The sequence below is a fragment of the Chinchilla lanigera genome, unplaced genomic scaffold, assembly GCF_000276665.1.
Source record: "Chinchilla lanigera isolate Chin_1 unplaced genomic scaffold, ChiLan1.0 scaffold00142, whole genome shotgun sequence".
Lineage (NCBI taxonomy): Eukaryota > Metazoa > Chordata > Mammalia > Rodentia > Chinchillidae > Chinchilla > Chinchilla lanigera.
The window spans coordinates 2,318,116-2,340,944 of NW_004955543.1; the positions used below are offsets into that span (position 1 = coordinate 2,318,116).

Consider the following 22,829-nt stretch of genomic DNA (forward strand, 5'->3'; position numbering starts at 1 on the left):
GTTCATTCTGGTAGCCTGTGTCTTTTGATTGGGGAATTGAGACCGTTCACAGTGAGAGTTCTTACTGAGAGATACTGACTTATTCCTGTCATTGAGTTATTCTCCTGTTGCTGATTTCCTCATTTTTTCTTGTTTTACATAGCTGCTCATCCCATGGTATATATTCATTCTTTTAGACATATTGGCATTGTTGGCTTCATTGTCTCTTTCTAGGATATCCTTAAAATTTTTTTTTTGCTAGTTTAGTGGTCATGAATTTTTTGAGGGCTCCTGGTAATGTATATACCTTATTTGTCCATAAGAAGAAGAGTTTTACCAGGTACATAAACCGGCATTGGAGGTTGTTACCTTTTAGGGGTTGGAATACACCACTCCAAGCCCTCCTGACCTTTAAAGATTGTGTGAGGAAGTCTGCCATGATCCTTATTGATTTGCCTCCATATGTGCCTCTATATCATTGCCTTTCTCTGCAGCTTTCAAAATTTTGTCCATGGGATGGACATCTGGAGTTTTTAGTATACCGTGGCATGGAGATATTTTCTTTTGATCATGGCTATTTGGTATTCTATATATCTCCCTTAACTGTGTGTTTATTCTTTCTTTATAGTCAGAAAGTCTTTGCCATTATTTCTGTGAACATGTTTCTCATGCCATTTGTGTTATGTTCTGATTTTTCACTTAATCATGTTATTCTTAGATTAGTCTTCTTTGCATCATCTAACAGTTTTTTAATCTACTTTTTATGCTCTTGTTGTTTTTGACTTTTTTTTTTTTTGGTTTTTTTTTTTCGGTACTGGGAATTGAACTCACGACCTTGCACTTGTGAGGCAGGCACTGTGCCACTGAGCTAAATCCCCAGCTCTCCTCTTGTTGTTTTTAAGGTGTCTAAGTATTTCATCTTTGAAGGCATCATTGTCTTCTAGATCTGAGATTCTGTCCTCATATTGGACAGTTCTACTGCCCATACTTTCAGTATGATTTTTAATCTCTTGGATTTCTGACTGCAACCTTCTCATGCGTTGGAGACCACTACAAAGTGGCTCTGGGCAGGATTTAATATTAACCAATTGGCTTTTCATGTTTACGTGTGCTTTTGCCCAGGGTTTGGGCCCTTGTCCTTTCATAGGCTCATAGTAAATGAGGCTCTATGAGTCACTGCTCACTGCTGAGGCCTGTATTGGCCTGTGAAGCCATTATCTCAAAGGACAAGATAAGGCCACAGCTGAGGACATTTGGCTCTAACCCCAGTTAACTTAAAGGAGACTGCAGCTGCAGGCTCCACACTCCTGCAATAGATACCAGCCTAAAAATGAGGTAGTTCTCCTGATTGACATAATTTACTACTTGGGAAAATTCTCCCAAGACCCTGCTCAGATTCCCGCATTTTCTTGAGTATCCCCCTCCTTTGTTTGAAAACCAAGTAAATATGGGCTACCCAGAGAAGTCTTTGTCTTAACCCAGAGAATCTTGAATGCAGTAAGAGAGAGAGTTAGACCCTCCTGGAACCTATAATCATTTCAGTTATCTCATTTGTTTAATCCTTCACCATCCACTTATTTGGAAGATTGCAGGCCTGACCAGCCCACAATAACTAAGGGCTATTAACCCAATAGTCATGGACTCTAATTTGTTTGTAAGCTGCTCATGCATAATCTTATTGTTTTCTTTAACTCATCTAGCTTTTTATTGGTGTTTTGTGAAAGTTCCTGCAACTTTGCAGTTATTACTTCCACTATCTGTTAGTTGTATCTTCTCTAATCCCTCTTAGGACTTCTTGGACCTGCTTTCAAAACTATTCTGCTCTCTTTTCAATTAATTCAAGTGCATAGTTTATGCTATTCTGCTCTTCAGTATTCACTGGATTGGCTTCAGGGGAGTTGGGAGTTTTGGGAGTCATTTTGTTGTTTTTTTCTTCTCATGTGTCTATTGTTATTTTTTGTGCTTATTTTCTGTGCTGAAGTTTGTGGGTGCTTGTATTATGAAAACTTTGTTACCAATATAGAGATCTCTTTTCAGTGATTTTTTGGGTGAGTTTAACTGTAATCCCTCGCCACACCTCTTGTTCAATTTTAGAGGTGAGAATGAAGTGTAGTTAGCCCAGCATCCAAGTTCCCAGGGAATGTTCTCTAGCACAGTAAGTCCCCAACTTATGAGTGGCTTCCATTCTAGGAGAATTGTTTGTAAATTGGATTCATTCCTAAGCTTACAAAGTGGGTACACCTGTGAAAGTTCACAGATAGAATGTTCATAAGCCAGGAATTTATTGTATTGCTAATGTCACAAAGGTAATCTGAGTATTGGCTTACAGAGAGCTAGCCACAAGTATGGGACCCTGTTAATATCAAGCAAATCAGCTACAGTAATACTGCCCAAGACAAAATAAATATTAATATACAATAAAAAGTAATTTTGTATCACTCAATCCTAGAAAAAGCTGCAAAAAGGCTGAAAGAAACTGTCAATGAGTCTGTGGTTGATCAGTATTGCATGTCTATATCTGTTTTCATGAGAAGCCACTTTGAAGATATCAGTATGTAATACAACAAGCATTGTTAATTCCCTACCACTTTGTGTGTAACTCCGTATTGTCTGTACTGTTCTTTTGCTATTTTGTAAAATGTTGTCTGTCTGTTAATGTTTTCCTCCCTTTATTTTTAAAATAAAAAAAATCCTAGAAAAAAAGTGCATGTGATGTAAATATTAAGGCAACCCAGGTATTGAATTATAGATAATATGTAGTAAATGTAACAACTAGGTTTTTGCTAATGATAGAAAGCAATTCAGCAGTAATTTTACTGAGTTAAGTATCAAAAGATTAGGAAAGTTTTATAATTGCACTATTAAAGATACAGGGTTTGGGGCTGGGAGAATGCAAGAGACAAACTTTGAAACATTCAACTGTATGATATGAGAAGGAGAGAAAATTGGCACAGGGGATCTTAGTGAGGAGTGGAAGGGTATCTATAGAATTAGATAAAGGTAAGACCAAAACACTAGCCAGAAAAATGAAGATAAAAGAAAAAGAGGGTCAAAAGAGAAAGAAATTATAGAGAAAGTGAAAATAAAAGAAGTATTTAAGAGGAGCAAAGCATAAGGGTGAAGATGAGAAAATAGAGAAGAGAAGGAGGAAAAGATTAGTAGTGCAGGGGCCAAATGAAGGTTACTTAAGCCCCAGGAAACTGGTGATGAGGAAAGGAAGGAAGGAAGGAAAGAAGAGAAAGAAAAACAAAAGCAAGATTGAAAGCAAACACCTTTAAAAAAAACCCTAAAAACAATGCTCAGATTTGGGAAAATAAGAAACAAGGGCCTGGTTCCTGCCCACCAGGCTGACTCAGTGTCGGCTGCCACCCGCACCCACACCCCCATCCCACTGAAGAACTGTGCTAGGAGCAGCCAAGGTGGTATGCCACTGATGCTGTGGCTTACCAGTCTGTTCAGTTCACATGTGAAGCCATTTCAAGCCTGAAAACTGCTGGACACTCCAAAGAAGGCAGCAAGTTTTGTGAATGTGCTTGGGTATGAACAGGCCCCTGTGATTGGAGGTAAACAGGAGCAGTGGACTCTGCGGCCCTTTCTCTGTAGGAACAAGGGTGACTATAAAGATCGAGCTAACCTTCTGTGCAGCCTTTTTCTTGGATATAGACTGGAAGCCTTTGTTTGTGTTGGGACTAAGGAAAAAGGAGTACCTCATGCCTGGGTCATGACTTGTGGGACTGATGGTACCATTCGTTGCCTTTTGGGAGAATTTAACAGGACACAGGCACATGCACAAACCTCCCTATTCCCATGAACCTCCACTTGCTGAGCAGCTCAAACTGCTGTACCCATATGGATTGTATTTTCAATCATCAGAGAGTCCTGGGAAATTGACAGCCTTCTGATGCTATAGAAAACTGTATATTTGATTTGAATGATGAATCTAAATGGAAACTCATCAGTGAAGAAGCAATTAATTCTGTGTGTGATACAGGAGTTATAACCTCTCTTCTATCCTTCCCACTGCTGTGTATCCACAGTTCATAACCAGTTCAGTAACCAGTCATGAAATCAAAATGATGCGAGGCTCCTGGTGTCAGAACACAGGAAGGATCTGGGCCTTACCACCAGGTGGAAAGACCAGCTTTCCTACCTTTTGTCAGTCACTCTGGATTCTTATAAATTTGAGTGCATAACAAGCATATCTGCAGGCAAGCAGGAGTTCCAGGATGCCATAAGAAGGGCTGTGCCTTGCAAGCACACATTTAAGGGCTTCCTGATCCAATTTATGTATAAAAATGCAAGGTGTGCATTTGCCACATGCCTGTAGTGAGGTCCCCTTTTTGTGAAGAAATAATCGGTTGCTGTGGAGACCCAGTACGACTGGCAGCACATGTCAGAGTGTTCGTTTACCCTGAATCTGCGTGTGCTGTTTGGATCATGTTTGCTTGAAAATATCACTCTGTGCTATAGACTAACATCTACACAAGAATTATACCTGCATTTTATTGGAGTTTTCCACATTGTGGAGTACTAGCTATTGGAGGTTTCTTATTTTAAAATCACAATCTAACTTGGATATCATATTTGAGTTTTGTATAAATGTTTTAAAATAATCATGTGTATTTAAAATTTAAAGATGAAAATATGTATAAATCTTACTTGAATTTAGTATAAATTGTGTATTCTATTTTAATAAATATTACTTTGTCTATACATATCCATTAATTTAAATATAAGTATATAATTTACTCAGTTTTTAAACACTAGTAAACAGAGAAGTGGTTGTTTAATAAAATCAAAATGACTATCATTTTTCATAGATAAATGAGATTATTTTACACAAATTAGGAGAAACTAAACTACAAAGACTTATTACATAGGTTAAAATGCATTTTAGTGAATGATCACTTTTGTGGTTTACCTGTGATGCTAGGGATATTTGAGACTTTCCAGAAATTTATGAGAAGACACTGAAGTAAGAACAGGAAAAATTCCCAGTAAAGCATAAATATCTTTATAGAATACAGCATTTTCTTTAACCATTTATCTGTTGGTGGACATATAAGCCACTTCCAAGATTTAGCTATTATGAATTGTGTTGCTGTAAACATGGGTATACATATACGGCTGTGCTATGATGTCTTTAACTCTTTTGGGAAGATAACTAGAGGGGGAAGAGCTGGGTCAAAGGAGATTTCTATTGTTAATTTTTTGAGGAATCTCTGTACTGTTTTCCATAGTGGTTGTACCAGTTTTTACTCCCACCAACCATGGAGAAAGGTACCTCTCCCGACAAACACAGCCTGCCCAGCATCTGGTCCTGGTCGATTTCTTGATGACAGCCATTCTTTTTGGAGTAAGGTGGAATCTCAATGTTGTTTCAATTTGTATTTTTCAAATGGTCAGCAATATTAACCTTTTTTTTTCTCCCAGAGAGTCTGGATGGGTAAGACTCTTGCCATAAGCAGACCAAAGAGAGTGCACAACCAGGGCAAATTGTGCCACCTTTGTCTCTGGAAATTCTAGTATGCATAAACTATAATATTCTCAGGCTCTTCCTGTGCACTAGTGCACAAGTTTAGAGCACTGCATTTTAATTCCCCTCCTTCTGTTTTTGTTGGGAATCAGTTGCTGGGCTGAGGCTTGACTCCTTGTCCTTCCCTCCACTGCTCTGTAATTCATGGTATCCAAGCCTCCCATTTGCTGTAGACTTTGGTCATTTCCTTCTCTTAGAGGAGACTGTATCAGTCAGTGTTTTACTAGAGAAATAGATATAACATAAGATATACAAATGTGTACACAGCTATAAGATTGGCTTACGATGGTCAGCCACAGAGTTGGATGAGGAAGTGCGCCGGGGGAGGGGGGTCTGCACACTGGAGACTGAAAGGTTCAGTCCAGAGTCTGGAGTTCACTGCAGTGTCCCATACAAGTCCCTATCAAGAGGCCAATGGATCTGCGATTGAAAGCTGTAGCGTCTATGCTGGAAAGCTGAAGAATCACAGGCAGAAGCTGAAGGGTCTTTGCTAAAAACTAGGAGATGATGTCCCAGCTGAAGGCTAAGACTGGAGCTGTTCTGAAGAACAGAAGCAGATCTGTCCTTCCTTATGTCCCCTTTATAATATCCAGGCAACTAGCCACCCCAGGGAGGGCCTCTGTAACCTAGGGTGTAGAATTGCTGAGCTTAGTTAAGCTTCTAGACTTCTCAAATTGACACAATCAGCCATACAGAGACCTATGATGTATAGAGTAGAATCTTTCCTTGGGCTTCACAAGTCCTTTCTCCTTGGTGTGTTAATTTGAGGTAGGATAGAGGAAGTAAAGATAGGTAGGATTAAGACAAGGAAACTTATTCCTTCTTATTCCCCTTTGATCTTTTTCCTCTCCAACTTGGAGGTTCACATCTGTGTAACTGGGAAACTCAAATTTTATAACTTTGTGATATTAAGTAATGGGAAGAGGTGGAAACAAACAGGACAAATGGTAACAGCCCTCGTGTCATCATTCCTTTGGACGTATCTCAGCAAAGCATCTAGTGATGTCCCAGCGGCTTTCCACAGGGACGAAGGTCCTGCTTTCGTTTCTTTTTATACTAATGCTTTTGCTAGACTTCCTCCAGAAACAATCAAATGGCTTGGTAAGGCTCAAAGTCCCATATAGGCAATACATTGAAAGGTAAACTGTATAATGACCTTCTCCACAACTGGAGGAATGAAAAGATGTGTAAGTCAGTAAAGCCCCAGGCAATGTAACTATAGGCATGAAAACAGGCCAGTTAATTGCTTTGACATTAAAAAGTAAAACCCTGCTTCCTCGGGGAAAGCCCAGTGTTCCCCATGTAAAAAGGGAGGATGAGACCAGTTGGCTGCTACTGCTTTGGAGAGCCTGGACACTGGAGTAAGAAATGCAGTAAGCCAGACCCTTCTTCTCCTGTGATATGCCTCCTCTGCAAAGAGAAGAAGACACTGAAAATGAGACTGCCATCATCTCTCAAGAGAGAAAAGATAAACTCAATTCTTTTATGGCTGCTCTGAAAGACCGAAGATGCCTACAGTCTCTTAAATCCCATTTCAGCGAAACAGACATCACTGTAAAGCAGTAATGGCAAACATTTTAGATCTTTCAATGGTAACAAATAGCCTGCTGTGGCCCATGTGTCATAGATTAGTCAACACTGTTGTAGAAGAACCTCAGGTAACACTTGACGTGGTAGGTAAAAGTATTAATTTTCTTTCGGATATGAGGGCTTTAAATTATGCCTTGGCCCAATGCCCTGAACCTCTTCTAGTAAGACTTATATTATGACTAGTACTGACAGTGTTCCAAAGGCTAGACATTTTTTACTGCCTTTAACCTGCAGATTTGGGGACTTAATTTTCACTTAAGCTTTCCTAGTTTTCCCAGAATACTTTATTTACTTCATTGTTGGCAACACATCTTTTTTTCATTTTAAAGAGAGAAAAACAATAAAAACAATGATAAAAAATTTTAAAAGAAGATAATAGGAAATTAACAATAGTTAATATATTACATATTGTTATCTTTAAAGTAGTTGCTTAGATTACAAGATAGAAGTATGCAGAATTAATCAAGCAATGTAAGCACAAACCTTTCTTTTCAATGAATTAATAGAAATTAGTAGTATAATTATGTTAGCTATCTTGTGTGTATATGTGTATATATATTCCCTTCCTTTTCTCTGTTCCCCCATCCCAGTTGTCCTTTGCTTTTAAGCAGTTTCTTCCCCTTTCACAATATCTATTGTACATTTAGGATTTTGTTTACTCTTTCAGTTTCTTACATTAGGAAGACAATACAGTGTTTACACATGTGAATCTGATTTATTTCACTTATAAGTATGGTCTGTAGTTACATCCATTGACCTATGAAAACCCTGAGTTTCTACTTCTTTATATCTGAGTAATACTCCATTGTATAAAAATACCTCCTCATTATCCATTTCTTGGTTGATGGGGATTTGGGCTGTTTCCAAGATTTAGCTGTTACAAATTCTGCTGCTATAAACATGGGTGTACATGTATCGCTGAGGTGTGATGCTTTAATTCTTCTGGGAAAATACCTAGAAAGAGAATAGCTAGGTGGAATGAGACTTCCAATCCTAGTTTTTTGAGGAATCTCCACACTGATTTCCACAGTGGTTGTACCAGTCTACACTTCCACCAGCAGTGGAGGAGGGTCCCTTTTTTCTCCACAGCCCCTCCAGCATTTGTTATTGATTGATTTCTTGATGACAGCCATTCTCTCTGGGGTAAGATGGAATCGCAGTGTTGTTTTAATTTGCATTGCTTGAATGACCAATGACTAAAGATGTTGAACATTTTTTTCATATATTGATTTTCCCTTTGTATTTCATCTGAGATTTAATACAGTACCAATCAAAATATCTTAAGCATACCTCACAAATCTAGAGAATACATTCTAAAAATTCATTTGGAAACAGAAGAAACCTGGAATAGCAAAGGCAGTCCTGGGCAACAAAGGCAAGGCAGGAGACATCACAATCCCTGATTTGAAATTACAGCTACAAAGCTGCTATGACAAAATCAGCGCAGTACTAGCAAAAAACAAAAACAAAAGAAAACAAACATGAGGATGAGTGGAACAGATTAGAAGATGAAGATACAACTACAAACACGCTCAGCCACTTCATCTTTGACAAAGCGGTCAAACATGTTCACTGGAAGAAAGATAGCCTTTTTAATAAATTGGCTTTCCCCACGCTAAGGACTAAATCTAGATCCATGTCTGTCACCATGAAAAGCGCCACCTATGATCACATGAGGCTTTGGGGGACATCTAGATACAAGCCTTAACATATATTCTGCTTCCTGTTTAAATTAAATTATCTTCCTCATGTTAAATGTAACTCATCTCATAACTGTACTGTCTGCTCAAGTCAAAGTCTTATCAATTCATTTGTATCTTAACTCTTACATCCTTCTCCAGTGGAGAAACTAATTCTTCCTGAGTGCCCTAACAATATGCCAAAGACACTGCAAATGATGCATGCTGGCTTTGTGGAATGCTGCCCACTTCTAGCACATTTGATGCTGCTATAGTAGGTATCCCTGTATAGGCAAATGATTGGCTAAAACTGCAAAATTTTACAGAATAACACCAAATTTTAGCTACAGTTTTGAAGTAGGTTACTAGCACTAACTAATGTATCTCAATGGCCTATAAAATAAATTCCTTTTCAAAAATGCCATAGGAATTTCTCTCTTGCTTAAACTATTACTCAGATGCGGTAATACACAAAGCCTGCTCTATTTCAGGCTTCTGAAACCTCTGTCATAAAAGATGATAACCAATAATCAGTTCGAGAACAGATATTTTCAGGTTTAGGATGAACATTTCTGACTGTTATCCACTCACTATGTGGCAACTCAGCCAGTTAGCAGTCCTTGTATGGAAACAGAAAAACCATACTTATTATATATGGAGCAATGCCACTCAAAATATGAGATGAGTTCCTGCGCAAAACTTTAATCACATTAATGTGTTATGAAATAACTGATTTGTATGCGACCAGTTGAAAAACATGAACTGGGATAAAATCACCAGCCCCAAATGATACTAGATGGCTTTGTGGCACAAATCTATAGCCATTGCTATCTCTGGAGTGAATAAAAATATGTACATTAGGCTATCCACAGGTTAAGACCATACATCAAGACCATACATTAACCTCCAAGTCTTGCAGCATCAATGGATCAGATCAGTTTTTCACTGGGTGTGATTGTTTGATTTTCAACTTCGTTTCCCAAATGGAATTTGAAGATGTTATGTGGTACATCTAGTCTTTTATGAAATTTACACAAAATCTCTAAATGATACTACCTAGGGCGGGGATAGTCAACCTTTTAAAACTTTCAGTGATAACAGACAGCCCACTGTGGTACTCATGCCATAGGTTCACCAGGACTGGCCTAGGTATTTATTTGTTAAATTTTCAATTAAAAATTATAACAAAAACTGTTCTACCAAACCAAAGCCCTACACATTGTAGCTGCAGCTATTATAAAAAAAATGTTAGGTATATATTCTTCACAGCTCTCCAAATGTATCTTCTTCATTATAAGACCTATGTTCACAAGTTAATGCAGTGTCACACTCTGCCTTAAGTTTTAATGACCTGCTGATGTCCTGCTTCTGATCTCCTTTTGTTGTGGACTGATGCCCCATATTTCCTTGTCTTTCTTCCAGACTATCAAAAAATGATTATTCTTCAAACAACAAAACCTGATCTTCCTGTCTCCTTTCCATCAGTCAGGATGAGACTTCTGATGCCTGACTAGGCAGGATCAATGCCCCTTCATCCTGAAGCAGCTATAGGAAGGTGGACCTTTTGCAGCAGCTTCGATTAAGAATAGGGTGTCAAAATCTTGGGGGAGAAAAAGAAGTAGGATAGAAGAAATTAAGGTAAGTAAAAAGAAGATGAAAAAATGTATAATTCTGAATTCATACTTTTAAGAAAACTACAGCTTCAGGACCCAAAATTTACTGAAGACTTTTTTACTTCCAGAAAACCCTTTTTTAAAATCCCTAATGGTTTTAAAGGTATAATAAGCTGTAAATTGGGCTCTGGGTCTGTGCCTCTCATCTGTAAATTCTACTTCCTGTTCCCAGCCTCATCCTCTAGAAAATGTGGTATTTAGCAGGCTGCATATTTCAGGTTCAAACATATGTAAATGATTTGCATTCTAACTCAGCCTACCAAATTGGTAACCTGACAGACAGGAGGAATATATATCCTAGATCACTCATTTTGAAGCTACCCCAAGGTATATAAATATACCCAGCTTCAGGCCATAATGTTTCTCAATCTCTGAACACCTGTCTTTCCTTCTGTATAGTTTGCTCTAAATAAATCTTTCCAGTGTCACCTACTAATGAGTTTTAAAAATTCTTTCTCTGTGATAGAAGTAATAAACATACTTACTTCTTGGGTTGCGTCAGTCAAGTTTCCCCATCGCCTGACTTTGCAGAACTTCCTTGGACTACGTCCAGTGACAAGAAGGATGATGGTTTAATGCAATGAAGACCTCAATTATTCCCTGAAATCCCAGTATGTAAGTGTTCTCCAGCTTCCCAAAGTAAACACCCCACTCATTATCATATACAGCCATGTATCCTCTTTCAAAAAGTGTCAAGGAAACTGAGGTAAAACCCTTCATGCATTCATTTAGCAGAGTTTTGTTGGGCAGTTCCACTGAAGATATGTGAGCAAGGCTAACAGCATAAAAAATTTCAGGGAAACTAAGGGAGAGCTCGGCTGATTCAGAGAACCATAAGCCCTTTGGCTTCAATGATGTGTAGGGTGCAAATGTGGATGTTAACACATCCTGAAAGGTAGTTATGGGTCATATCAGAAAGGGCCCTGTTTTACATTTTGAGAACCTTAGGACTTTACCATTAGGGGAGAATAACTGAAATATGTTAGGCGGAACAGAGTCATGATCAGGTGGATATTTTAGAGAGGTTACTCCAGAAGTCACAGTTTGGATGATGCTGAGTAAAACTAAGGTGAGCAGTAGCATCTCATCGAAGGAAGACAAGATCTTAGCCTATTCAAGTTATATGTAATTCCTCTTAGCTAAGATGCCATTATAGAAACGAATGTAGTACTTATTTAAAAACAATTACGAGTGTTCACATTGAATCCAATCAGGGCACTCCCCCAAAATGTTTTTGGCTGTGGGCCCAGTATTTCTGTCTACAGCCTTCCTTTGATTCATTTCTGCTCCTTGCAGCCTGAAATATAGGCTTGGTACGTGACACATTATCATCTACACTTGGAAGTTTTTACATTAATAAAGAAATAAAAACTTACTGGATTCCACATTCTCTTTTCTCTCTTTTCAGAAAGGAGAGAGGATTTTCTAGCCTCCCTTTCCCATCATCTCCTCTCTCATTCACCCCCAGACATAAAATAATCAGATGAGTGCTGCCACAGCTTTGGCAAACACAGCTCTCACTAAGGTTGTCAGTGGCCTTGATGTTAAGTTCAGCGATCACATTAGTTCTCATTTTGTTCACTTTTGTGCATAATTCAGTACAATTCGTGATTTCTTTCTTCATAAAACATTGTATTTCTTTGTTTGCTGGGCACAGCACTCTCTTCCTGCCCATTTGACCCTGAGACCTGCATCCAATCTTAAAATGTTAAAATCATCCATTTCATTTTGGGCTCTCTTATTTTCACTGCACTTTCTCTAAATGCTATGTGTCCACCTTTCTGGTTTACCTGGGCCACATTAAATGAGGAGGAATTGTATTAAGCCACCTTTAGAATGTATGTGCTTCCTGTATCACAGCTGCTAAAAAAGCTATTTTAACTTCTTAATTAGTTTACAAAATAAAACAAGCGTACTTTTAATAATTAATTAATTTATATCTGCTTAGTAATAATAAACAAATACCTTCACAGGTACAAATACATGTAGGTGGCTTGAAATACCATTATTTATAGTTGTAGCATTTTATTCACCAAGTTACACAAGCATCTGTAACATCTGAAACACATGTGCTACCACTGACTCGGTGTCTCCAAAACAATAGGGTAGGTTAGCCCTGGTCTGTACCCTGCCCGCACAGCTCTTGAATACTCAGTTCATGCTTGGGTACCATAAAATTAAGTCATAAATAAATCACTAAGAATCATATAATTATGTTAAAAGTTTATTTACCATGTTGTGGCACCACATTACGAGCTATCCAGGGTAGCATGTGGCCCAAGGCCTGGAGGTTGAACATATCTTAGTCTAAATAAACACAGCCATTCTCATGCCTTCAATAATAACGTTTATGCCAACAACTCGCAGTTTTGTATTCCTAGATTCCTCTTTTGAACTTTCTTATATCAAATCACCTACTGGACATTCACTTAAAATCATGATATCTATAATCAAACTCATTCTTTCTTTTCTTCCCCAAACATGTTCCAGTGCTCCAAAACTCAATAATGAAAACGAATAATCCGCTAGTAGAATATACCAGTATTAGATTATTCTTGGGACTTTGTTTTATTTGTGTGTGTGAATTTACCCCTGATAAATTCTTCAGCCTCATCATGTATTCTGTGCGCATGCCAAACTTCCGTCTTTTAATTCACTTGGGGTGCCAAGATCCTTTTATTTTTAACTCAATCAATAATGTTGCATCATCTTCCTGGAATATTCTTTTCCACATCATTTTTTTCATGTGTGCAGTACTGAGGATTGAACCCAGGATGCTCTACTGCTGAGCTACATCCCCAAACTTTTAAAAAGATTTTGAGACAGAACATTGATGAATTGCCCTAGCAGGGCTCAAACTTGCTATCCTCCTGTCTCAGCCTTACTTCATTGCTTGGATTACAGGCATTCTATGCCATGCCTGGCTCTTTCTGCATATCTTTGCCTAGTGAACTACTTAACCTTTATGTGTTATTTTTAACTATCACTTCTTTGGACAAAACTTTATGGACTCATCAGACTAAATTGGGTCTCCCATACCAACTTTATCCCCTGTTGAGTTATGTTCCCATGACAACACATAATTTTTTCATGCACAACACTATCATAATTTAAAATATTTTTTCATGGGGTTATTTATATGTTGTCAGTCTTTTTTATTGTAAATCCTACAAAGATAGGAATACTGTTAATAAAGTGGCACCTTGGTTTATGAACTTAACTCATTCCATAATTCTTGGAAAGATGGTTATATTCATGTTCATGTGGTGAAGATGGTGGAGGTTGTGTTTGTCACTTGATGTGGACTTTGCAAACAGAAGCAAAATTTTGCCAAACACTTCTATGTACAAACTAAATTATTTGAGAACAGAAGGATTCGTGAACCAAGACTGTACTATTCCTATCTGTGCTTGACACAGAATTGACACATAGAATATAGTTAATAAATATACATTCAGTGAATATATGTATGAAGGAGGAAGTATAAATTTTCCTTAAAGATATATATTTCCCTGCTGAAGAGGAAGAGTCTTCTGATTTTGGAGCCTATTTCATAGTCTGATGAGTGGATACTCTGAAAGATTGAATACTATCTTTAAGAACTCAGTGAAGTACTCAACAATAATCCTAACCATTTTTATCCTTAAAGTTGGAGTATTATATTTCTCTGTTCTTTTATTATGTCCCCTAGCACCACCCTGCCCAAGCTGGTTTCTACAAGTTTTCATTAAGATAAGAAGAGACAAAAAGTAAAACACAGTGCATTGTTACCTTCTGAGAATACAGAAGATTTGAGGTATGTTCAGAGATTTGGCTAAAGTTTTGGATTGTCTCCAAGTTTAGGCAGCCAATTTGGGGCTAACTCAATTGCCCATAAGTGTGTTTACTTCTTCAATTTTCAGTTTCAATTGCGTATGGGGGATATTGGACTTCCATCATGAATCAAGTGGTTCTGTTAACTGTGGTGGATGTAGCTGATATACTCCAGGCTCTTGTGTATAATGGGCAAAGAATTGCAAGCATACACCCAGTGGCAAGTGAAAGGTGATTGCATTTATTGAAGATCATGGAAAGATGTGCTCAGGGCAAGTCCATACTGACAAAAAATATGGCATGAATAAAAAAGTGGTGGTAGGATGACAGAAAAGTAAAAAGCACTGCACAGATAAATCTGGCTCTTAGAATTTAGTGGATATGTACACTAGTGCAGATGCTTCCTACTGAGTCTTCAGGTAAGACTGACAGGAATGATTGACAGGATACTGGGTCATCTCAGGTGCTCTCAACATACACCCTATCCCAGAATTCACTGTCACCTTAATTACATGTATGAGATGTAGTGCATGGTTATGAATCCTTATTAAGGCTCAAGTTGTGTAAAGGTGATTGAAGGTCAGATCAGGAGACCCAACTTGCATGTGCTCTTGCCTAGAGCTTCAGAGATTTCCTGTTTGTTGTTGTTGTGTAATTTTCTCCCTCTCTGAGGACAATGCAAAGAGGAATGGCCTAGGGTTCTGTCAAGCTCAAATGGATGGAAGGGAGTGATTGAAGACTATAAATTCTGGGCTGTCCAGAAATCTTGCCACAGTGATAGAATATAGAGAGCCCTTCCCAATCCTCCTCACGGCCCAGAAAGTTTATATTTGAAATCCCATGAAAAGTTATTGGAATTCTAGCGAGTTAATTCCAATCTCCCACTTCCAGTGCAACTCAAGGCAAGAATAAAGACACTAAGGCATATTTGTAGTTATGGGGAGCCAAGGGGTCCTAAGTCCTGCCATAATGATAGTCATCTGGAACAAAGGCCTATACCCAGGACCGAACCCAGATTTTATTCATTTGTGAAGAAGGGAGTGGCTTGAGGGTGAGCGACTGTGAGAGTGGCAGGAAATACCTGAGTGCCATGAGCAAGGGGGTCAGGGAAACATGCCTGCCGTCTCCAAAGACTGCCATCAGCATCTAGGCTAGACTGCTGTGCATTGCTTAAAGCCAATTGAAGGGATAAGGAAAAGTCCTAGCCAGCTCTGTGCATATCAACACATGGAAATAGGGTCAGGCTCAGCCAAAACAGAGGCAATTGCTCCTCTTTTAAGGAGAGTCACCTAGGTGATCCTCCACAACAGATGAAAGGAATATTTCTGATGGATAAGAAAGAGAAACAGCAGTGTGTCCACTGTATTCCATGCATCAAAATTAAAAAGTGAGATAGGAATTTCTGGCCTTAACTGAATCAGTAGGGTAAAAAGGATTTGTTTATACAGACAAAGTGACCATTTAAAAAATTCCTTATCTTTCTCACTATTGGTCTCAAGTACTTTGCTGAAATCCTGATCTAGGTCTTTTCCTTATTAACACCAAACTTGATACTGGCTTTGGAGAAGAAGACAAGGTTTATAGACATGCACAGCAAGAGAATGTTTGCTGAATCCTTGAGCAGGCCATTCTTTTCCTTTGTTTTTGTCTTTGTTTTTTTTGTACTTTCTGCAGCGCTGAGGGTGGGATTCAGGGCTTGTACATGCTAGTCAAACACTCTACCACTGACTCGCTCACCACCAACCCCCATTTTCTATGACTGAAGAATTATTTAGTAACTTATATTTCAATTGACAATAATTCTACATATTTATGGGGTATGTGGTGATTTGATTCATGTGTACATGTGTAATAGTCAAACCAGGAAATTAGCATTTCCAGATCCTTAAACATTAATAATTTCTTCATGTTTGAACTCCTTCAAACTCTTAGGACTCTATCAATTGTTCTTAACCTTCTTTTCCTCTGTCCCAAATAGTATCCAAAATGTCTTCTCTGCAGTGAGTTTTTCTGACACAGGCTCCATTGTTATTCAACCATGTCTGTTGCCAGGGAAACTGACACACAATAGAAAATGGAATGATATTTATAATGTAGCCAATTTTTAGGACTTTCAGGGGAAGGCCATCTTTTCTTTGTCTAATGTAGAAGAAGTCAGTTATCTAGTCATCCACCCTCCAGATTTGGGCTTTGAAAAGTTCTGTGTTTGATCCAACAAGCTGTCATTATCACCATAGCCCTTTAAAGTATGCAGTGCTACTGTTACCCTCGTTATTTACATGAGAAGCTGAGGGACTGAGATTAGGTCAGTTGCCCAATATTACTAAACTAGTTAAGTTTAAGTTTTAACCCAGGCAGTCTGGTTAAGGGCCTGCATCCTTAACCCTACAATCATGTAGTAGGTGCTTATTAGATATATGTTGGATGAATATTGTGCAAGAAAATGTAAATTATAGCCATGTAAAGGAGAGATTCTAGTACACACGTATACTTCATACAATGGCCATGTTCCTCAAATTGGATACAAATACATTCTTTGTAAATTTCATGCATTTTTATCAGTGCGCCCAGCATATTGGAGCTTGAAATGTAACATACAGTACATTAAGAGTTCCTGCTGCTCACACACTCTTGGGGTGACCCATTCTTTGTGTGTTCAGATCTTTTTATGTCATACTAATAATCGCCTTCTAAATAGTCAGATTTTATGTTTAACATACTCACTTTTTCTAAATGTTATAGACAACTAAGTTAGATAAAAGTATAGGCAGTCAGATAGGGCTGGGCCCCCTTAGGAGCCAGTGCAGAAGGCAATTGAAAGGAACAGTTAATGCTTTATTTATTTTTTTGACCAATTTTGCATGCTTTAGCTGGTAATCTGAACAGTTAATTTGAAGACAACCATATCCAATATAACAACGATTGTTGAATTCCTATCATCTTGTTTGGTGAAATTCTGTATCTTTTATAATGTTTTTGTTCTTATTTTTTATTCTCTTTAATGGTTTGATCAGTCTTCATTCTTACATCTGGTAATCTGACCAACTTTGATGAAGGTAAAAATATGTAATATAAGAACCACTGTTAATCCCTATCATTTGTTCTAAAACTCTGTATCATTCTGTTTTGCTTTCTTTTGTTTTTGTCTATGTTGTTGTCATTTTGCTTTTGTTCTTTTTAAATTCTCTTTAAAATAAAATAAAAAAAGAAATGAAACTGGAAAAAAAAAAAAAGAAAAGATAACCTTACAACTGTGAGAGAGGCAGGCACCTCTACTGTGGGCCAGAACTCAAGACAAAAGATAAAACAAATACACCCACATACTTCCTTAGAATAAACGTCAGGGACTGATATTCGAAATAGGTATAGATTATCTTGAGAAAGCCAGAAAGAGCCACTAACCTGACCCCCTACAGGAAAAGCCTCTGTTCTGTATTCATGCCTGCTTACTGTGTGACTTGCTTCCCCATTTGATCCCAATTTAATCAATTTTACCTGAGCAATTATACTCATAATCTTATTGGCTGACCATAGTTTTGTCCCACATCATGCCCACCTTGTGATTTCCCATTTTTCCTACCTTGGACCCACCTCACATCGTAGATTTGCTCTACAAAAATTCCTGGAAAAGGCAGGGGTCCTTGGCAACCCATTGGGGACCCCTTCTGTCTCTCTCTCGGAGGGAAGCTTTCTTTCCCCCAATAAATATATTTTGCTCTTAATCTCCGTTGTTCCTAAAATTCATTCTTCGATTTTAGAGAACATGAACTTGTACCAGACATCTAGCAGGCTGGGAGTTTCTTTCCTCTATATCATAAAGCAGGAAGAACTGGCAAATATCCTTTAACATATCCTGTTCCACTTCCCTCCAAACCACACAGCCACCCTCGCCCCTACCTACAAAGTTAGAGAGACAGAGGGTGCCCCCTTCTAGGGCGCTGGGAAAGTACAGTGCACTGGACCAACCTGAGGGAATTAACAGAAAATAATCATGTCAACTTCCTTTCATTTTGGTGATAAAAAGAGGGTTAGTTTTTATGTCATTTGCTGAAAACAAGAAAGCTGACCTATTCAGCCAGGTGAGTCTCCTGAAGCCTTGATGGGTAGAGCGATGGAATAAAAACTCTGATGAACTTTAAAAGGTGCTGAGCAGATATTTCCTTCAGTTAGGTATATTTTACAAATACTTTCAAATGTAGGCTATTAAACATAAACAATTTTCCATTTATTGAGGCTTCTCTAGGTGCTTATATAATAATAATCTTGGAAAGTAAAGTATATTCCCAATTTATAGTTTAAAAAAAAAGATGCACAAAGGTTAAGCAACAGACCCCCCCACACACATACATGGCAGAGCCGGGAATTAAAACCAAAATCATTGTCTCTCTTCTCTCTTTGTGTTTATCCTTTTGCTGGATTATTAGATGAAGTCTAATATGTTTTCTCTTTCTACTTCCTTTGATTCTATATCAGGATCCCACTGTAAAAGAGATGATAGAGAAATGTTTTTGAGAGATACAAGCCCCTTCCACTATCATGGAGACATCAAGGGGAACCATGTTCAAAATCTTAAATACAGACCCCTTGATCACTGTCCTACGTAGGTTCTCTGTCATCACCTGAACTTAATAATGTCAGATTTACTATACTGTCAATCCAGTGCATGTGAAATCATAGCTTACATGGTATCACATTGCATTTTCCCGATTTTCATTATATACTTTCATACTTCTTGGTTATTCAGGTTTTGCCTTTTGTGGACCACATGTGTATATCCCTTGCTTGTCTACTATTATGGATAATATAAATGGATCCAATACAAGACCACAGCAGCTCTCTGGGTAAGCCAGCCATAGAGTGACTAGGGGCTGGGGATTTAGCTCAGCGGCAAAAGCGCCTGCCTGGCAAGTGCAAGGTCGTGAGTTCGGTTCCCGGTACCGGAGAAAAACAAAAAACAAAAAACAAACAAACAAAAAAAAAAAGAGATGAAGTGACTAAGACTGAGGAGACCTTGCTTAAGTTTCCTGAGCTAATAATTTTAAGTGGAGATCTCGATTATTGGTATTTGAGCAGTGGTCCTTACCCCATATCTTTTGTTTTATACTGCATGTTAGAACCCACAGTCATGTAAGGAAAAACAAGAGAAAGGAAACAGATTATTTCAAACATGTAACTATATCCTACATATCTATTTGTACAATTTAGACCATATGCCAAGTATCTAATGTGGGTTTGTACAGTTAACATAGATTAGTTACTTGTGTTCTCATAAAAACCTGTGAGGTAAATTGTGTCATTTCTATTTTATAGGTGAGGAGACTGAAGCTCAGAGAAGTAAAGAAATTTGCCTTAGACAGGTTGAATTACAGCTAATAAGAAATAGACTTGTAACTCATGTAATAGAGTTGTCTGATTACAAAGACTGCCTGGTTTCTTTGTGGCTGGGTTTGACTTCATCTAATAACCAGCAAAACAATAAACACAAAGGGAGAGGAGAGGCACCTGGCATATGTTTTCTAGGTCTTTTAGGAAACAGAGTTGTTCCTTTGGCTGTGTACGGGTGAATCTACAAGAAGGCTGTTATTGTAGACATCAAGAGAATGAATACTGTCAAGAAAGGAATGCTCACCCGTGTTACCATGGCAGAACTGGAAGGATCTACAGTGTTATGCAGCATGCTGTTGGCATTGCAAACCAGTAAGTTAAGGGCAAGGTTCTCACTAGACGTATTAACGTGAGTACTGAGCAGCAAGCTCTCTAAGAGCCAAGATAGGTTTCTGAAGGGCTGGGGATTTAGCTCAGCGGCAAAGCGCCTGCCTGGCAAGCGCAAGGTCGTGAGTTCGGTTCCCGGTACCGGAGAAAAACCAAAAAAAAAAAAAAAAATAGCTTTCTGAAATGCATGAAGGAAAATGACTGGGAAAAGAAGAAAGCAAAAGACAAAGGTACCCTGGCTCAACTCTTATAATCAGCCTGTTCTGCCCAGAGACACACACTTCCAAGGGAAAGGAGCCTGAACTTCTGGGCCCTATTCCCTGTGAATTTATGTAAGAAAAATAAGATCTGTCATAAACAAAAAACAACCACTTCCCGACTAAAATGTGTGGCTGCTCGCAATAATGTTGCCTGTCCATAAACATTGCTGTTAGAAAGTAAAGGTTTCCCACAAATCTGCCCTGACTCATCATCTCTTTAACCAGGTCTTGACCTCCTGCCCCAACTTCCTTTCCGAACCCCAAGAAACTTGGGTGAGGCCAAGCCTACATCTACCATCTTTCTTCAGAATCCTGGCCTAGGGGCAGCCATCACCAATTGGCCGATCCCTGCTGTCTCCTATTAACCAGCTGGGCTAGGTGAGCTCTCACAGATTCATCTACCACTGACTCAGACTTCTCCAGTAAAACTCACTGAACACTTTTCATGGGAAACCAAAAAATTCCAAGTTGGAATTTTCAAGCTTAGCTACACACTAACAAAAAATTCTGATTCCCTCACATCCCAGACCCGTTATATCACAATTCCTGGAGGGTGATATCCAGGAATTCAGAATAATGGAAGCTCCTCAGGTGATTCCAAAATACAACCAAGATTGACAACCACTGGTAGGTAAGCCGTCTTCCTCAGACTCCGGCAGCTACAATCACTGAAATCTGACTTCCGCATTTTAGCATTCATAGCAAATTCCTGGAACACTTGATACCCCCAGAGAGTTCGTATTTCAGTCCAGAGACAAGAAGTTGCATTCTTAACAATCATCCCAGATAGTTTCATTACAAATTGGCGGCAGACCGTATTTTGGGAAATGCTGCAACAGAGGCATGGAAGTGAAACAGGAGCAGGAGGCTTCTGGCCCTTTAAGGCTTGATTAAGGGCATGTGTTTAAAGCTGTGGTGACTAGCAGGTCAGGAGTATTTATTTTACCCTCCAGGATAAGGTAAGTAAGCAAGTTCTGGAATGGCCCTCTTTTACATTACCTCAGCCTTTTGAAGGTGTACTATCTTGTTCCCAGCCCTGGAGTGTGGGGAGGGAGATGCTTGCTTATTCACCTGCTCTTTCTGTTTGTTTCATGTCAATAGGTCAAGTGAGGAGACCTGCTTCGGCTCTGGAGATCCTCGCATAGAAGGCAAAATAGGACCTGTTTGCCTGCCCTTTTTCTTTCTTGGCCCCTCTTCAGTGGTTGTGAACCTAGGTTTTGGTTACTTGCACGAAAGAAGGGTCACAGTGGCATCCTTTGGCCTGAGGTTGGAAGCTGTTGCTGAATACCGAGCCTTTCAAGATGATTATCCTCAGCACTCCTAGACTCCTCCTCCTTTTTGGACTAATGCTTTATTCGGGAGATAGAGTCCAAATGGCAGAGGTGGGGCAGCCCTCTGTCACCTCCCTGCCTGAAAGCTCTACTTTGCCACCTGCTGCAACCTCTATCATGCCCCTCGTTGAGAAGTTGCTAGAAGAAGCCCCTGGAAAGGAACAGAGAAAGCCATACCTCCAAGGTCCTCCCCTGCAGTACATGCTGGAGTTGTACCAGCGTTCAGCTGACTCGGATGGGCACCCTAGGGAAAACCGCACAATTGGGGCCACTATGGTGAGGCTGGTGATGCCCTCAGCCAATGTAACAAAGCATCTTAGAGGTGAGTTCTCACGTCCCCATACTGGGAAGAGGGGTGGGAAATGCAGTAGTGTGTAGAGCACAAGGAATGTGTGGTTTACAGTCAGCCCTATTGTTCGTGGGTGGATTGCTTCCTCAGGCATGGTTTTCAAAGGATTCCAAGCTTGGGAAAAGCTGGTATCAAGCCTATGCCCTTTTTAGGGCCACAATTTAAAAATGGATTGCACTGGGGCTTAGAGAGGAAAGTTTCAAGCCCCAGGCAGGGCAAATAAGGAATATATACACCCCTGTCTTTCATAGAAATCTTATTGCTTGTTATAGCTCTAAAAATTGTATTTGAGAAATCCTCAGCTGTATTCCTGGGCAGAGCTGTTTATGTGGTTTTTTGCTCTTAGAGGCTGAGGTAGGGAAAATATACAAAGACTCAGAAAGGACAGAAACAAGGTAATATTTGAGGGTCTACATACTTGACTATGTGAACATGTTATTGTACTTAATCTTTAAGAGAGAAGACTACCATTTGTTGTCATGGGGCAATTACTCTGATTTTAAAGATAGGAAAACTAAGGAATGGAGAGATATATCGTTGCAAAAGTCACACAAACAGTGGGTGCAGAGAGTGTTTGAGCTCGGGACTAATTTTAAAATCTGTCCATAACTTGTCAAGTTTTAAATACCGAATCCTAATATCCTTGTGCATCAAGCAATGTTCCTATTTAGGCTGTGTCGCTACTTTGGAATATTGGCCTTAAATGTGTTTTGGAATTTTCCTTGTCTCCATTAGTGCTTGATTTTGTTTTGAAAATCTGCATTAAACTGTTCTAAGAAACCGGCTCCCGAAGTGTGGGGCTCTTTAGAGAGTGTAGACAAGCCATCAATTTCAAAGAACTCTTAAGATCTTCATGAGGCCAATCTGGGGCTTTCTCTAATCTCGGATGACCATAGACAGACATTGT

At 39.0% G+C, this 22,829-nt stretch overlaps 1 protein-coding gene and 1 pseudogene across 7 annotated transcripts in view; both read left to right on the top strand.

Moving 5' to 3' along the window:
• Bmp15 (bone morphogenetic protein 15) overlaps nt 1–22,829 on the top strand; it is a 41,265-nt gene that overhangs the window by 14,004 nt on the left and 4,432 nt on the right. The window contains exons 2-8 of one of the 7 annotated variants that reach the window (XM_013508138.1): nt 10,207–10,422; nt 10,924–11,072; nt 14,149–14,253; nt 19,015–19,111; nt 19,581–19,967; nt 20,468–20,620; nt 21,344–21,895. In XM_013508138.1, the coding sequence (XP_013363592.1) occupies nt 21,544–21,895 (352 nt within the window). In that variant the 5' untranslated portion in view covers nt 10,207–10,422; nt 10,924–11,072; nt 14,149–14,253; ... (2 more) ...; nt 20,468–20,620; nt 21,344–21,543. Of the gene's footprint in view, nt 1–10,206; nt 10,423–10,923; nt 11,073–14,148; nt 14,254–19,014; nt 19,112–19,580; nt 19,968–20,467; nt 20,621–20,964; nt 21,202–21,227; nt 21,257–21,343; nt 21,896–22,829 lie in introns of those variants that run through there. The other 6 variants (XM_013508137.1, XM_013508139.1, XM_005411357.2 and 3 more) reach the window with 6 other exon arrangements.
• Nucleotides 3,275–4,449, top strand: LOC102025621 (annotated as a pseudogene).